This window comes from Mastigoproctus giganteus, chromosome 12 (genome assembly GCF_048544385.1).
Source record: "Mastigoproctus giganteus isolate SK-2022 chromosome 12, ASM4854438v1, whole genome shotgun sequence".
NCBI classification, from domain to species: domain Eukaryota; kingdom Metazoa; phylum Arthropoda; class Arachnida; order Uropygi; family Thelyphonidae; genus Mastigoproctus; species Mastigoproctus giganteus.
This window is the reverse complement of record NC_143586.1, coordinates 60,258,899-60,276,498: the sequence shown is the minus strand read 5'-3', so window position 1 is coordinate 60,276,498 and position 17,600 is coordinate 60,258,899. Positions and strand designations below refer to the sequence as shown.

Sequence of the window (17,600 nt, the reverse complement as noted above, 5' to 3'; positions counted from 1 at the left end):
AACATCAACCTTCTGCTGATGGAGAAATGTTTGATGTAGACTGTTTGGATTTTCGGATATCATAGTTGAGTATGAGCATTCACATAATGAACAAAACAAAATGAACCTGACAAAAGCCATACTTCATCAGTGAGGAATGTAAGATCCAGAATACCATTGGTATTTTCAGTGATGAACTATTGAAACCAGTGGCAGTAATGTAGTTGCTTTTGGTGATCTACTGCTTTTAATTTTTGGAAAACTGATTTTATATGAGAAAAGGCATGGCTTCTTCCTTACCTGCCAAGTGTGCAGTTGCAAGACTGATTTTGCTTCCGTGACAACTTCTGCATTGGTTTTGAAGGACTTCACAGCATTAAATCTGAAATATCCAGAAATTTCTCTTCTGTCAGTTTCAGTGGCCTTCCACTATGCTCCACATTGGGTACAGCATTCTTCTCACAAAGTTAGTCTGTTAATGCCCACACAGCATGCCGATGTAGTACTATGGCGTTTGGAAATTTCTTAGAAAAGTTTTCTTGGATGCTTTGTATACTCGCCATACTCATTAAAATCATACTCAACCAAAAAATACCCTCCTCCAATGACACAACCATCATTAACACGCTCCACAGTTGACTGCAAAATAGCTGTCTCACAGCCAACTGACCTTGACATGCACAATTAGGTGCACGGGGGTCTCGTATCACACTACACGATGGTGCACAGCAACTTATATCAATCATATCATTTTACGTGTTGCTGCTGTACAAGTGTATAGTGACTTTCCGAACACCTTGTACTTAAAGGTATATAATATTATATGTGTTTCTGTGAACTTTTGGTGTTAATAAGTTAGGTAGAATCTGGAATAGAGTTTTGATTATACCCATATTGTTATATAATTTTTTTACAGATACCTGTGAACAACCATATCGAGTTGGACCATGCAGAGGCTCATTTCCAAGATGGTATTATGATTACTCTGATAACCATTGTAAGCAGTTTACATATGGTGGTTGTCAGGGGAATGATAACAACTTTGATTCAGAGTTGGATTGCATTCAGCAGTGTGTTTCTGTTACAGAAGAAGGTAAAAACATTTTAAGTTCCATTCTTTTAGTACTCATACATTGGCATGGAGAGATTTTTAAATTGGTTCCACATTTATTTAATACATACATGCAATTAGTCATATATTTATGCATGTTTCACCTTTTTACCTGCATGCATGCATACATACTTTAAAATAGCCAATACTCCTAATGCTTGGTTAACATGTGCAATGTGTTTTTGGAAAACTATATAATAATAATAGCAATACCCATACAGTGCAAGGAAGCTGTAGGCTTTTGCTGCACTGGCCAAAAAAAAAAAAAAAAAAGGGAATAGATGAGAACATACAAATTATCTGCTTCCTCACATAGGTAATTATCCAGTTGTCCTTGGAATTTTTCCAAATTGTCAGTCTCTACCCATGAAGGCAACCTGTTACAGTGGTCACTGACTTGCTGGCTAAAAGAAAACTTTCTACAATCTATTCTAAACCTCTTCCTCTGTAATTTGAATTTATGCCCACGAGTTCTGGAATTCTGTATAACAGTGAAAATTCTGCCTTTGTTAATTTTGCTAACCCCTCTCAGAGCCTTATAAACCTCAATCAGGACACTTTTCAGGTGCCAAGCTCTGTAGCCCACATATTTGGAGTCTTTCCTCATAAGGTCACTCATCTGCTGGTCTCACCATGCGAGATATTTATCTTTTGACCCTTTAGAAGCTCAATGTCTTTTTTCAGATGAGGTCACCATACTTGAAGACATTATACCAAATGTGGTCTTGCAATTGCCATATACAGTGGGACTATGACCTGCATATCTCTACAGGATAATGTTTGATAAACCATCAATAGGACACCATGGGCTTTCCTGGCTGCCTGTTTACCTTGCTCAGAAAACTTCATATCTGCTTGTATTATTAGCATTAGCATTAGCAAAGGCACATGATACAAGAAAGCAAGCTTATATAGCATCAGCCAAAAAAAAAAAACACACACACACACACCCTTATTTCACCCATCCACTCACTCCAAATGTTTGTCAAGTTCTGCCTTGAATATATTTAAGCTATCAACTTCTACAACGACAGATGGAAGTTTGTTCCACCAATCAACCACCCGCTGGCTAAAGGCAAACTTCCACACATCTATCCTACAACCGTCTTTCCTCAATTTGAATTTATGCCCTCTCAGGCGATTATTTTGAGCAAGAGGAAGAATCCCATCTGCATTAAGCATGCTCAAACCATTCAAGGCTTTATACACCTAAATCAGATCACCTCACAGGTGCCTAGTCTCCAGACACTGTAATTTTCAAAACTTAAGCCTTTCTCCATAAGAGCAACCCTTTGTTTCATTCATTAATCTTGTTGCCCTTCTCTGTACTCGTTCCAACAGCTCTACATCCTTCTTAAAATGAGGCCTCCAGATCCCTTTCTTCCTCTAATGCAGTGATTCCCAAATTACTGAGATCTATGGACCCCTATATATATATATAGGCTGGCTTCAATTAACATGATTAATTTGTCCCACGAGTGCATTGCGCAAACAGAAACATGTTAATCGAATTCTTTACAGACCTTCAGGAATGTCTGTAAAGAATTTTAAAAATACCCTTTAAATAACTTTTTAACTGTATGCCATGTAAAAGATAATGAAAATAATTATAGAATTAAATGTTTATTGCATAAAATACACAGTGAAGAAGCTATTTATTATGGAAATATTGGAAAAGAGTCATTTGAACAGTGTTGGCTTTTTTTTTTTTTCATCAATCAATTTCCAGTAGCTGACAACCATCTTCTGTAGGTCCTGGTGAAATAAATATCGCAGAGAAAACCTCAAACCTTTTGTTTGAGGTTATCTGCAATATGAAAGATATCTCCTTTGTGGTAACATTTTCATCTGGCTTATTAAAAAATTAAAATTTTTTTTGCATTTAAAAAGTAGATTTAAATGCAAGTCTGCACATGACTTTATTAACAGGAGAAAAACAAGTAACGCGTCTGCTTCCGTTGATGGAACACACGGAAGCAGGCAGTGGGCAAACACTTGTTTATTACCCGTCCGACATGTGGTAAGCTTTTTTTTTTTTTTTTTTTTTTTATGAAAACCCCAAACACGAAAGGTATCAAAACCTATAGTACTTAGTACCATGCATGGGTTAAAGGAGAAGTATGGGGGGAGGGGGATGCCGGAAACTTTGCTCTAGAGACTAAACATGGGTTTCACCACTTCAAGCCTCCAATAATCAAAGTGGTGGTATTTCACCAGTTGATGAAAGTCATCTGCCACCTGAATAGCTTAGCGGATGATTCAAATCTTTTTCAACATCACTTAAAAAAAGATTCTGTTAACCGGAAATTTGCATCATGTAAAGCGAAAAATGGTATAATTTTTTCAAATAGTCTTAACTGAAAAACACATTAACTGAACTCACATTATGCAAGGCCTGGCTGTATTGGTTTCGTTAAAAAAACGTTTAAAAATCTGCACCAAAAATACATCACTCAGAAACTTCTAACCTGCAGTAATCAAAAATTGATTGCTTCTCTTCATTATCAGATTCCACTATCTGCATTCCACCAATAGCTCCACCAGCACTATGAGGTTACTGTGGAAGAGAGGAACCATTTCCAGCCTCAGCTTCTTCATCTTGTACTACAGTCTTCAGGTGACTCTTTGAAGACCTATAAAATATAATTAATATATTTAACAAGAACAAAGATTAAAATAAATACGAGGGGGGTATCAAAAAGTTCGTACCCTGAACTAGATAAAACATCAGCAGATAGATGCCATTTTTAACATAAGTTGGCTACATATTCAATAATTAACATGTGAAATTTCATTCCCACAGGTGATCATATACCAGACGTGGAGCCTGGAATCTGGGGAAGGACACTATGGTTGAAAAAGTGGAGTATCGAGCAGTGATCAAGTTCCTGCATTTGCAGGGCACGAAAGCTCGGAAAATTGACGAAGAAATGAAAGCTGTGTATGGGCAGAATTGTCCATTCTATGACACTAAAAAAGTGGAAACAGGAGTTCCAGTGCAGTCATACAAGAGTCTTTCATGAGCCAAGACAAGGAAGGCCATCAACATCCACAGACAATGAGATGGTTGCAAAGGTTGAGCAGCTGGTGCTGAGTGACAGATGTGTGACAATTCATTTCATCACAAATGCAGTGGGAATTAGTTATGGGTCTGCCCACAGCATTTTACATGACCATCTGCACATGTCTAAGGTCTCTGCACAATGGGTTCCAAAATTGCTGACGCCGTTGCAGAAGCAATGTCAAATGCAATGTTCTCAACAACTATTGGATTTGTGTAATACGGATGTTGAGAACTTTTTTGATCGGTTGGTGACAAATGATGAATGCTGGGTGTACCAGTATAATCCGGAGACTAAAGACATGTAAGAGCAGTGAAAGCACACCTCCCCACCTCCCAGAAAGGCAAAGACCAACCACTCCATCTACAAAGAAGGTGATGTCCATGTTTTGGGACAAAAAAGGACTTAACCCGACAGATTACCTACCACGTGGTTCCACACTTACTGGAGAATACTACAGAAATGTTTTGAAAATGTTACGTTTAGCTTTGAAAGAGAAAAGGCATGGAAAGTTAACCAAAGGTGTCCATCTTCTGTCAGACAATGCACCGACTCACATGGCCGTTGCCACCACCAACTTTGTTGCCCAGAGTGGCTTCAAAATACGGCAACACACACCCTATTCTCTTGACCTAGCACCATCAGACTTCTTCTTGTTTCAAGTAATGAAGAAACCATTGTGTGGACACTGCTTTTATTCTTCTCAAAAAGTCATCAATGAAGTGGAATCATGGTTTCAGGCAAAAAATGCAGACTTCTGTGATCAAGGCATTAAACAACTGATCCATAGATGTGTTACTATACATGGAGCGTACATAGAAAAGATTCAAGTTCCTGTGAGAAATTTCAACTTTAGCATTAGCATTATCATTAGTAGAGGCATACGATGCAAGAAAGCAAGCTTATGCAACATCAGCCCAAAAAAAAAAAAAAAAAAAAAAAAAAACACTCTGATTTCACACAACAGTTCGCTCCAAATACCTGTCCAGCTCAGCCTTAAATTTATTTAGGCTATCAACTTCCACAACAAAAGATGGAAGTCTGTTCCACCAATCAACTACCCCCTGGCTAAATGCAAACTTCACACATTTATCCTACAACTGTCTTTCATCAATTTGAATTTATGCCCTCTCAGGTGATTATTCTGAGCAAGAGGAAGAATCCCATCAACATTGAGCATGCTCACCAATTCAAGGCTTTATATACCTCAATCAGATCACTTCGCAGGTGCCTAGTCTCCAAACACTGTAATCTGCAAATCTTAAACCTTTCTTCATAAAAACAACCCTTTGTTCCATTCACTAATGTTGTCCTTCTCTGTACTCATTCCAACAGCTCTACATCCTTCTTAAAATGACTTCTCCAAACCTGTATACAGTACTCAAGGTGTGGGCTGACCATTGCCTTATACAAGGGGATAATCACCTGCTTATCCCTGCTAGAAAAATTCCTGTATATCATTGATAAGATACCATGAACTACTCTTGCAGACCATCAGCACTGCTCAGAAAACTTCATATCTGCCTGCACAGTTACTGCCAGGTCCTTTCATTCTCTACCACTGTCAGTGTGGTACCATAGAGTTGATAGGTTACTCTGGGATTACTGCTTCCCATATGTAGTACTTTACTTTGTCAATGTTAAACTTCATTTGCCACCGCTCAGCACATCTGCTCAACTTTTCTAGATCCTGTTGCAGCAGCATACTGTCATTAGTGTCATTAACAACCCTGCCACCCTTCTTATCGTGTCCAAACTTGGACATTAAGCCTGATATACCATCATCAATATAATTTATAAATACAGAAAACAACAATGGACCCAAACTGAACCCTGAGGGACTCCACTAATAACATTAGTCCACGAAGAGCAGTGTCCACTGATTACCACTCTCTGTCTTCTCCCACTCAACCATTCCTTTATACATAGCAGCAATTTTCCTCCAATGCCGCAATGCTCCAATTTGTGCAGCAGTCTTCCATGTGCAACAGTATCAAAAGCCTTTCTAATCCAAATATATGATATCAAAGTTATTCCCTGCAACCAGTTCTTTTGTGACTACATCATAGTATCCAATCAAGTTGGTCAGACAAGACTTCCCCTTAACAAACCCATGGCAATGTGGCCTTAGTTGCTAATGCTCCTAAAAACCAAATAACAAACAAACCCATGCTATGTTCAAGCTATAACTGAAGTCTTGTCTAGATGATCCTGCAATACTTCTTTAACCAGTGCCTCCATTAATTTCCCTGAACAGAAGTTAAACTAAGAGGTCTATAATTACTTGTGTCGCACTTTGATCCTCCTCTGTAAATTGGGGTCACATTTGCACAACTCCAGTCCATGGGTACCTTTCCTGAGTCTAAGGAAGCTCTCATGATTATGGCTAAGGATTTGCTTACTTCCTTTGCTGCCTCCTTTAATATAACTGGATAGATCCCATCCACCCTGGGTGCCTTACTTATGTTTATCTTCAACAATTTCTCCTCCACTGTCCTCTCAGTTATTACTAATTCATCTAGTTCACTGCCAGAGTTTAGTTCACCTCTGGCATTCCCTTCCCTGAATAACCTCTCATGTGTGAATGTAGATGGAAAATACTCATTTAGTTTGTTTGCCCTCTGAGCAGGATCATCAACAGTTGAACCATCGATATCCAGTGGACCAATCTGATTCATCCCCTTCCTTCTAGAGTTTACATACGTAAAGAACTCTTTTCTGTTTTTCTTTGCATCTTTTGCCAAAGATTTCTCATAATCTGTCTTTGCCTACCTAACCTCCTTTGTGACTTGGTTACAGACCAGCTTATATGTCATAGGCTTCCATGTCACCCATTAATTTATATGTATCCCATGCATTTTTCTTCTCTCCCACATGTCTCATTAGTTCATCTGACATCTGTTTAGGCCTAAACCCTGAACAATATTTCTCAGTTGGTATGTAAAGCCTAGTAGCTTCCAAGATTAATTCTTTGAATACTTTCCATTTTGAATTTGCTGTTAGTAACATCATCAGTTGGTCCCACCGTATAGAATTTAAATACTGTCTCACACCTCCATAGTCGCCTTTACGACAGCAAAATCCCTTCCCTGCAGATAAAGGAACCTATTGGTTCCTTTATCTGCAGATTCTTAATGCATGAAGAATCACTACTGATAATCAGATCAAGAGTATTACTCCCTCTAGTTGCCTCCCAAACATGCTGATGTAGAAAACAATCATCCATTAAATCCACAAAAGTCTTGCTAGTGTGTGAGTGACCAACCCACAAATTCCAATCAATATCCGGGAAATTAAAATCCCCCATTATAAGACTATCTGATTTACTGGCTTTATCTATTTCCCTGTACAGTTTTTTATTATACTCATCAGAGTCATTAGGCCTATAACACACTCCTACTCCCAATTTTGATTTCCCAGTGCTTATGTCACACCAAACTGACTCAACACTGCACTGTCCAGCAATGCTGACTGGTTGCACTTCCTTGGATTTTATGTGTTTCTTAACTAATAGCATAACCCCTCCTCCCTTCCTATCCTGTCTATCCTTCCTGTACACATTGTACTCCCCAAATTCCATTTGTGCATTCTTTATATCTGTGTGACACCACTTCTCTGATATCCCAACAATATCTGCCTTTGATGTTTTGAGCAATTCCTCAAATTCATCAAATTTATTTACCAAACTCCTAGCATTGACACAGAAGTATACATGCACCTGTTCATATTCTTAGCTACCCTAACACAACCCATGTGTTTCCTTGTACCGCAATGACTCCCAGCAGTCTCTTAAATATCCTGCATCTTGTTTTCCAGGCTGCTGCTCATTCCAACAGAAGCAGTGCATGAATCACTTTTACCTTTGCCAGCTGCTACTGTTAATCTATTAGTTCGTGTATCCCCCCCAAGCTAGCAGTTTTCCAACCCACCTAACACTGCCTCGATAGCATCAGCAAATATTCTTGCACCCTTTCTATTTAAGTGTATCCTATCCCTGTAGAAGTAGTCTCTCCTGTTAACAAGCACAGATCAGACTGAGAAAAATTCTACCCCTTGAACCTTGCACAATCGCTCCAGGGCCAAATTGATCGACAAAGTTCTCTTCCTATATTCCCTCCTATCATGCCTGGGCAGAATTGCAGACACTTTCAAGTTCAACCCTAATTCACGGCTTTTTTTCAACAGTGACCTCTCCTTGTTGAGTAATTCTGCCGGTCTCCTACTCTTAATATCATTAGTGCCAACATGTATTACAATACCACCTTTTGTGCCCTTAAAATATGATATCTGCTCTATATCATCAACCTTTGACCCTGGCAGACATATCCTGGTCCTGTTCCACCTATCCTTTTTGCACAATATATTCCCCATTTCCCTGACAATAGAATCACTGACAACTACTAGTTCCTGTCGGACTAGCGCATTCTGCCTTGGGGTTGCCGCTGTGTTGCGTGATGTTCAAGTGCAGCTCTGCCATTGATGTGGGCAGCTGAGAGCTTGATGGGCCCCTCAATTTAGATCCTTCGAGGGCATCCATCCTGTCCTTCAAGCTCTCATATAGGCCCATAACAATGCTGAGTTGTCGCCTGATTTCCTTACATCGCGTACACACTAAGACATTCCCCTTGGCAATGTCATATCCCATACCTAATTGCTTCACAAACATCAAGCAAGCAGTGCATTTTAAAAGGCTGTGATTCAGAGGGCAACTGCCCCCTCAGTTCTCCCCTGAGCCATAGCACTCCCATTAGCTTGAGCCTTTTTCTTTGCTGCTCTGGTCTGAGTCATGATTTCGATTCAATTTCAATAAAATTCAATTTCAGTACAAAATATAACCCTAAACTTATAGCCCAATGCAGTTATAACACTATATATATATCTATATATATATATATATATATATATATTTTTTTTTTTTTCAGTTGTGTATTATCTCTGAGTTTCATTATATAACTTCCATATCAAGTTATGTATTAATTAATAATGTTATGTTTGTAAAATCTAAGTCGTTATATGTATTTAGTTAAAAAAGTACAATTTAATTGATAATGAAGTTTAACAAGATTAATAAATTTTACTGATTAATCGGTAATACTAACTAACGCTATCTAGTACGGGATATAACATTGTATCGTATAACAATGGCGGCAAGTTACGAACGGTAAATCTATGTACACTGAGTATTAATTAACTTCCAAAATCTCACTATCTAAATTCAGAATAAACCAAGGATCTTGACTAGGTCTATAAGCTACTTTTAGAAAATAATTTAATATAACAATTAAGTCAATAAAGCGGCTAAAATAGCTAAAAACTTTGCATTCACCAGAGCTGTAAAAACTTGTAAAACACATGGATTGGATACCCTTACCGATACTAAGTAATAACCTATAAAATCTCTGTCGAAGTTAAAAATTAAATTAAGTATCGTACTAGGAGTATAAAGCTACCGTATTTCCCCATGTATAAGACGCACTCTTTTTCGAAAAATTAGGGGTCTAAAAACTGGGTGTGTCTTATACAGGGGCTGTAGATTTTTTTTACTTGCATTTCCCACTTTTTCGCGCTTGTTGTCTTTACGCTCATTGTTTCGCACTTGTTACCGGTATATTAGATTACATTTTGTCACCTTCTGCCCAGAAATGGCTCAGAAAAGATTTTCGTACAGTGCTGAATTCAAGTTAAAAGTGATCCAATTTGCAAAAGTGAATGGAAATCGTGCTATTGAACGTAAGTTTGGTCCTTCTCCAAGTGTGAAAACAATCCAAGACTGGCTACGGGAAGAAGAAACCCTACTGAAAACGCCACAGCAGAAGAAGGCCATGAGAGGCAAGTTCAGCAAAATGTCCTGATTTAGAGAGGGAATTAAAGATATGGATTGAAGAGCAAAGGGCAATTGGAATTCCTGTGTCCACAAAGATGGTTCAGCATGAGGCAAGAAGAATTGCTGATGAAAAAGAAGTTACTGATTTCAAAGGAGGACACAATTGGTGCTTCAGGTTCATGAAACGGAATGGACTAAGCATGCATACACGCACCAGACTTGCCCAAAAGATGTCTGAAAGCTATGAGCAGAAGGTCCTTGAATTTCATCGTTTTGTCATTCAATGTCGGAAGACACATCAGTTTGAGTTGGGACAGATTGCAAATATGGACGAAGTCCCCCTTCAATTTGATGTCCCAAGTAACAGAACTGTTGATAAGAAGGGGGTGAAAACTGTAACTGTGAAGACAAGTAGACATGAAAAGAGCCATTATACAGTTGTTCTAGCTTGTTGTGGCGATGGAACCAAGCTGCCTCCTATGCTGATTTTCAAACGCAAAACAATGCCAAAAGAAGACATTCCTCGAGGAGTGATTGTCCACGTTCATGACAAGGGTTGGATGGATCAGGATGGGATGAAGACCTGGTTTGAGAAAGTTTGGAGCACGAGACCAAGTGGGCTCTTACACAAACCTGCCCTATTGGTGCTTGATCAGTTCAAGGTACACATAACAAAAAACACAAAGAAGATTGCTGCAGAGCAAAAAACAAAACTTGCCGTCATACCTGGAGGCTTGACATCCCAGCTCCAACCACTTGATGTCAGCATTAACAAACCCTTCAAAGCTACCGTGAGAGACGAATGGAACCAATGGATGAAGTCTTCTGGGGACAATTTGACACCAGCAGGAAGAGTGAAGAAACAAACTATAGGATAAGTTTGTACCTGGGTGAAAAGTTCCTGGGATAATATCAAGATTGAGATCGTTGTCAAGTCATTTAAGAAGTGTGGCATTTCAAATGCCATAGATGGAACTGAGGATGAGGCAACATATGAAGACAGTGATGAGGAGTTGTATGAATTTTATGATGAATAAAACTTGAGTTCAATAACTTTATGTAATACATTTTTTTTCAAATTTCGGGCCCCAAAATTAAGGTGCATCTTATACATGGGAGCGTCTTATACATGGGGAAATATGGTACTTCTAGAAAATAAATTAATATGCCAATTTAAGTCAATAAAACAGCAAAAATATAAAAAAAAACCTCTCTATTTGCCAGAGCCATAAAAACTTCGCCTGCACAAGGCTACTCTTGTTTTCAATCATTTTCTAGAGCTATTACTTTCTAGGGCTATTATTTCTAAGTAAGGGTACAAACTTTTTGATACCCCCTCATAAGTGAATTCACACTTTAAATATTTTTGGAAGTTCAGTGATGTGGAACCTATTAGGAAAAAATTATTTAACAAAGTAACTAATAAAATGGAAACATTATTGCAGTCAGTTAATAATTTTTAAAGTAAGTACAATAAAATTCTCACATCTGGCAATGATTCAGTATCGCCTGAATGATGCTTAATCCCAAATGGAAATCTCACTGACAGCTATAAAGAGGATCAGAGTGGGAGGAAGAACTGAACCTTGGGGAACACCAGCATTAGCAGAGAAGTTAGAAGATATAGAGAGCCATCTACCATCATCCGCAGTGAGCAGTCAGAAAGAAAACTGGATATCCAATTACAAAAAACAGTTGGCAAACCATAAGATGGAAGCTTGTTTAGAAGACCTTTATGCCAAACAGAATCAAAAGCCTTTGAAATGTCAAGAGCAACTGCTTGAGTTTCACTAAACTTTTCCATTGAATTTGTCCATAGATGAATAACATAAACAAGAATATCACCAGTGCATCGATACTGGCAGAATATATACTGGCGATTGTTCATCAGTTGGAAGGTTTCTAGATAGTTTAAGTGTTGGTGGTTAATTTACTTCTCCATTACTTTAGAAAGTTTAGAAGTAAGTGCAATGGGATGATAATTGGATAGGAGGGATTTGTCACCCTTTTTAGAAACTCGCTGGATATGAGCAAGTTTCCAAGCAGAAGGAAAAACACCTTTGGAGTAAGAAAGTGAAAAAAGGCGACACAGAAGAGCAGTCTGTGTGTATTGAAGAAAATACTAAGATTTTGGATGAAATAAAAGGACGATAAATGCATATGCAATGATGCAAGCACCAGATCATTCCATTTTAGATACATTAGATCACATTAAATATGCTACAAATGGGCATGGAAGCTGTTAACAAGAGAAATGAAATTCTGAAGGTAGGAAGGTCTGCCCAGATTTGAAAGTTATTGGAGGACTGCAATAACTTTCAATGCCTGATAACAGGTGAGACCTGAATCTTTCATTATGACCCTTATTCTAAATACCAGTCTACATAATGGACACATCTGTCATATCCAGTGGAAGAAAAATCTCAAAATGCTACATCATCCCAAAAAAATTATGGCCACAGTGTTTTGGGGCAAATAAGATCCAATTTTGGTTAATTTTTTAGACTCAGATGAAAATTTGCTTTTATCCTGCATATAACTGACTGCTCCACTGATTTTTATATATATATATATATTTGGACATACGAAGGAATATCTTCATGAAAAACATTTTTATGAATGCTGAAAAAGACAGTGATAGGATGATATCAACAGCTGGACCCATCCTTTTACCACAGTGCATATGTGAGTTGGAAAGACTAATGGGAAAAAATGTATTGATAAACAAAGTGGATACATAATAATAATATATATATATATATATATATATATATATATATATATATATATATATGCTTTCCAGTATTTTTTCATGAAAGATATAAATTTCAACTTTGTATCTGCTTTTATACTTTTATGGCCAAAGAAGCATTACTTATGGACAAACCTTTAACTTTCAGCAAATACATGTGTAAAGAAAGGCGCCTCCATAGCCAGGTGGGCAGGAGCAGCAGTGAGTAGCACATGCTTCTTGATTAGACCGAGGTTCAGGCCCGTAACCACCAAATACGGGGGATGCGGAAAGGTCAGGAAATGACCACCGCATATCCCGAAGCAATATGGCCTTAGTTGCTAATGCTCCTAAAAACCAACAACTGCGTGAAAAGAAAATTTGTCCAAACAGAAGCAGAAGGATAAGTGAGGAAGGAGAAAGTTAGTTATGTGAATTTGGAGTTGGACAGTGAATCGATGATGATCATTTGAGTCTGAACATAGTAGTGGATTAGATATCAGTTTGAAAGAACAGTGCCCACGAAAGTATCCACATAAAAGGCATGCAGCAGAAACCAAATGTCTATAAAATAGAGTGGAGGGAGTTCGTAAAAGACAGGTCACTAATTAACCTGACTGCCATCTTCTGAACAGAATCTGAGCTTGAGGAAGGCTTTGGGTGGGGTGAGGGATCACTCCAGATGTGGGAACAAGGTTCCTTGGTAAGAGGGATTTAAGATTTGTACAGAATCAGTAACTGTTTACAAAAGTAATGCTGAGAGAAAAAAAGAAAACCCACTTTTTTGACACTGAGGAAACTTTTTTTGCAAAAAAAAATGACAGGACTGAGTTTTTGAAGGATTGAAGTTAACTAACTTTTCTTCACCCAACTCAAAGGAATTACCTGGAAATCAGCATTTAAGGAAATAATGGAGGGTGTTTGAGAAGTTTAAGCTCTTTGTGCAAGACAAGGTTTCTCACACTAGAAGGTATAATTTAGTGTGCTATTATCAGCAAAACTATGGATAAGATTTCTAGTCAACAGAAAAAAAAAAGATCTTTAATGTATTAAAGTTCAGTTCTTTCTTCCATTTTTCCTCTTATGTATAAGAGGAAAAATGGAAGAAAGATTCTGAACTGAACCTTGGGTAACAGCAACATTAGTTGAGAAGTTAAAAGATTAAAGAGCTGTCTAGCATACCCACAGTGAGTGATTAGAGAAGAAACTAGATATTCAACACTGTGGAATGAAGAATGAAAGGATTTATCTTTATGAGAATAATTTAACTGATACAACTTGAAATTTAATTTCAAGTTAAATAAATTTAATTTCAGTTAAAAATAATTTAACTGATACAACAGTATTAAAAGGTGTAAACTGGTATAGTGTGTTTAAGGTCTAACAACACCAGGGGTTTCCCCCATCTCCGTGTAGCATACATTGTCATGTGATACAGAACACTGTAGAGGCCAGAGATTTAAAAGTGTATGGATATTGTAGAGCGTTGTGTTGTGTACCATTGTTCATCTGACCTTTTAGCCATTGGGCCCCTGGTGGGGCCCAATGGCTAAACAGTCAGATGAACAGTGTGGAAAATTGTGGGCCCACCAGGGGCTCTGCATTTTCCACACTGTGCCCCTGGGGGGGGGAGGTACACCAGTATTAGATATTTACTCTGGCAGATCCTGCCACCTAGTTTCCTGAGATTTCATTGGCTAAGACTTACACACACACACACACACACACACACACACACACACACACACACACACACACACACACACACACACACACACACACACACACAATGATTGGGTTTGAACAAAAGGAATATAAAGATTAAAACTTTGGGTATTAGGCTCAGTAATTTTTTGACACTAGTAGTAAAGATAGAGAGAGAGAGAGAGAGAGAGAGAGAGAGAGGAGGCTGAAGGCTGGGGGTAAAAACAGAAGTATGAGGCCAATAGAGAAGACAACCCCAGGAGTCAGTGGGGCATGCCCATGCCCCACCAGAGGGAAAAGAAGGGGTGATGGGGAGGAGACAGGGAATAGTCTCTCCCCCCCGAGGGATAGGGAGTTAAAGTGAATCGGGTAAGAGCACCCTATTCAGACCACCAGGTGTTATTTGCAGCAGAGGTCATAGCTCTTGTCCTGAGGTGTTACAGATCCTGAAACAGGTGCCATCTAGGAAAATTGGTGGAAAGACAAAATCAGGTAGGTTCTGTGGTGGTGGGGGGGGGTGTCCTATGCCTTCTGAAGAGGCCTTGGGTGAATTTGGAAAATGCAGCATAGGTGTCCTCTGATTCCAGGAGTCTTGGGATGAATTGAATTTTTGATATCAGAATGCACCAAAGGTCCTCATATAATGGGCACTGCCCAGGATGCTCGGCTACCATAAAGTGTCGAACGCCCCGGTGAAGTCAATCAAGGTGTCTAGGAAATATTTCTGGGTGCAGGTGTGAGCTGCAGTGACGATGCTATCTAGGGCATCGATGGTGAACCTACTCTGCCTGAAGCCGAATTGGTTGTCTGAAGAGAGACCAGTTGTATTATAGTGATGCTCAATCCTTTGGCATAGAAGTTGTTCAAATGTCTTGCTAATTACTGAGAGAAGTGCTATGATTCCGGGAAGGTTTGTTGTTTAGTCTGATTCTTCAGTATCAGGCAAACACATGCAGGCAGTCGGGAACCATCCGGTGCAGAGGCAGTGGTTGAATAATTGAAGGAGTAGGTTGATGACTTTCTTAATGATCTCTGGCCCCAGGAGGGCCAGGCTGGGTGATTTTCTATTCCTGATTTTCTGAGCTGCAAGGCTCAGTTCCGTGAAGGGTCCCTCAGTTTGGTCTGTCTGGTATTTTTCATTGTCAGCACATAGTTAGAGTTGTTCTTGCGTGGCATGGAAGGCTTGAAGACAGTATCCAGGTGAAGATAGATGCACATCATAACCTTAAAAGACTCCATAATAAATGTTGTTTATGGAGTCTTGCCATGATGTAGTCATTTGATTTTGCAGGTGATCTACCGAATCACCCCCCCCCTAGGGTTCATTGTTGCCGACAGTGGAAACAAGATGCTCCCAGGAGAGTTTCTTCCTCTGCCTAATTATCGCAGTATATCTGTTTCTTGCCTCCCTGTATCTTTGTTTCAGGGCCTTGACCTCAGTTTCTGGCCATGACCTGTGGACATTTTGGAATGCACATCTCTTAGTATTGACTTCCTGCCAGAGGGCTTGTAACTCACGACACCACCATGGGATGCTGCCAGGTGTTGGTTTTCTCCCCTTGATGGCTGAATCTGCTGCTAACCATGGAAAAGGGGAATAGAGGTCATGTTGATCATCCCTTTGCATTCTCATAATGCCAAACAACACAAGACTCAGAATAGCTGAGCAAGAGAGAGAGAGATTTAAGTACAGATACCATATACAGGAAATTTCGATTAAAAGACATGGGGGTTACTTGCTTAATTTTAGGTTTTGGCTGTTTTTCAATTTTTGTCTTTTCAGTATTTTTTTTCTTTCAGTTTCAGTATTTTAGTCAATTTTTGTCTTTCATATTTGAGATTAATGTTAAAATTAGACAAAGTACAGTAGAGCATCAATAATCCAAACTGATTAGGACTGGGGGTAGTTCTGACTTCCGATTTGTTCGGATTTTCAAACTTATCAAAAATACTGTTCTGGAGACTAAAAAAGAAAAGTTGACAAAGAACTGAAAAAAATTGTATCCTTTGTGCTCACAATTCCAGTGTCCAGTGCACCTTGTGATCAAATTTTCAGTATCATGAATGGTCTATGATCTGTGGTCTAAAGATTGAAATTTCAGCCTTGAGCCAATCTAAGTTTAGATCAGGTCAAGGCTGAAATCTAAGTGTGCATAAAGTTTAATTTTTCTTGCAAGGGCTCCCATGCTTTTTTGCTTTTAAAAAAGAAATCTTGGATTTTGATCAACACTATTTTAAATTAATTTATTTAATCTTTAAGCTGTATTCTAATTATAAATAAAGCCATTCTTTTAATTTTGTGCCTGTTTTTAATCCACGAGAAGTTGTCTGAAACAGCTGGATTTTAACTGGAACCCATCACATTGAGCCAATTGTGCAATGCACAGCTGAGATGATAAGCATATCAAAGAATTTTACTCTAACCTTTTTGAATAAATTAAATTAAATCATAGCTAATGGCTTTGTACATAAAATAAGAGAAATTTAATCAAATTTTTGATTAAATGATTAAGATTTTGATTTGGTCAGATGTTTTTCAACAAAAAAAATTGCATGTGTACCCTGTACTCGTGAAAGATGTTTTATGTGTAAGCATCTTTGATGACACCTACTAAATTTCAAACAGCTAGAAACAAAATCATGAACAATGTAATTTATGCTCACTCACGCTACTAACTCTACCGAATAAATGTTAATGATAAATAGGATACACATGCCCGCTGCTTACTCTACCAAATCAACGTTTGGGAGAGGTTAGGCCAATAATCTAATTACCCATTTGATTGTGGGCATTTGTTGAATAGTATAATTGCAACAATGCAAGTATTTGTATTGTTACAATCATATTATCATGATGGATCATGTTACTCTGTCATGCTTTGTCGCAAATTACACATGCACTGCTAATGAGATCTGCAAGAAACGACAGTATCCACACATAATACGCTATCGAAACTATGACTTGGCTCGGTATCTAAATGAGTACAAGCATGAGATCTTAACGCTGCACATTGCATTTCGCAGTGAGGAAACAAAGATACTGTCAGAGATGAAATATGTCAAGATCTAAGATGACAATGAAGAGTTTATACTAGGTTGTAAAATGAATCGGACTTGGACATTCGCAAAATGATTGAAATATGTAAGACAATGTGTCAAGATCTAAGATGACAATGAAGAGTTTATACT

General features: G+C 38.4%; 1 protein-coding gene across 2 annotated transcripts in view; it reads left to right on the top strand.

Moving 5' to 3' along the window:
- LOC150077096 (papilin-like) overlaps positions 1-17,600 on the top strand; it is a 724,323-nt gene that overhangs the window by 472,904 nt on the left and 233,819 nt on the right. For both annotated transcript variants that reach the window (XM_090386252.1, XM_090386253.1), the window contains exon 22: positions 896-1,072. In XM_090386252.1, coding sequence (XP_090242378.1) covers positions 896-1,072 — 177 coding nt within the window. The remainder of the gene's footprint in view (positions 1-895; positions 1,073-17,600) is intronic.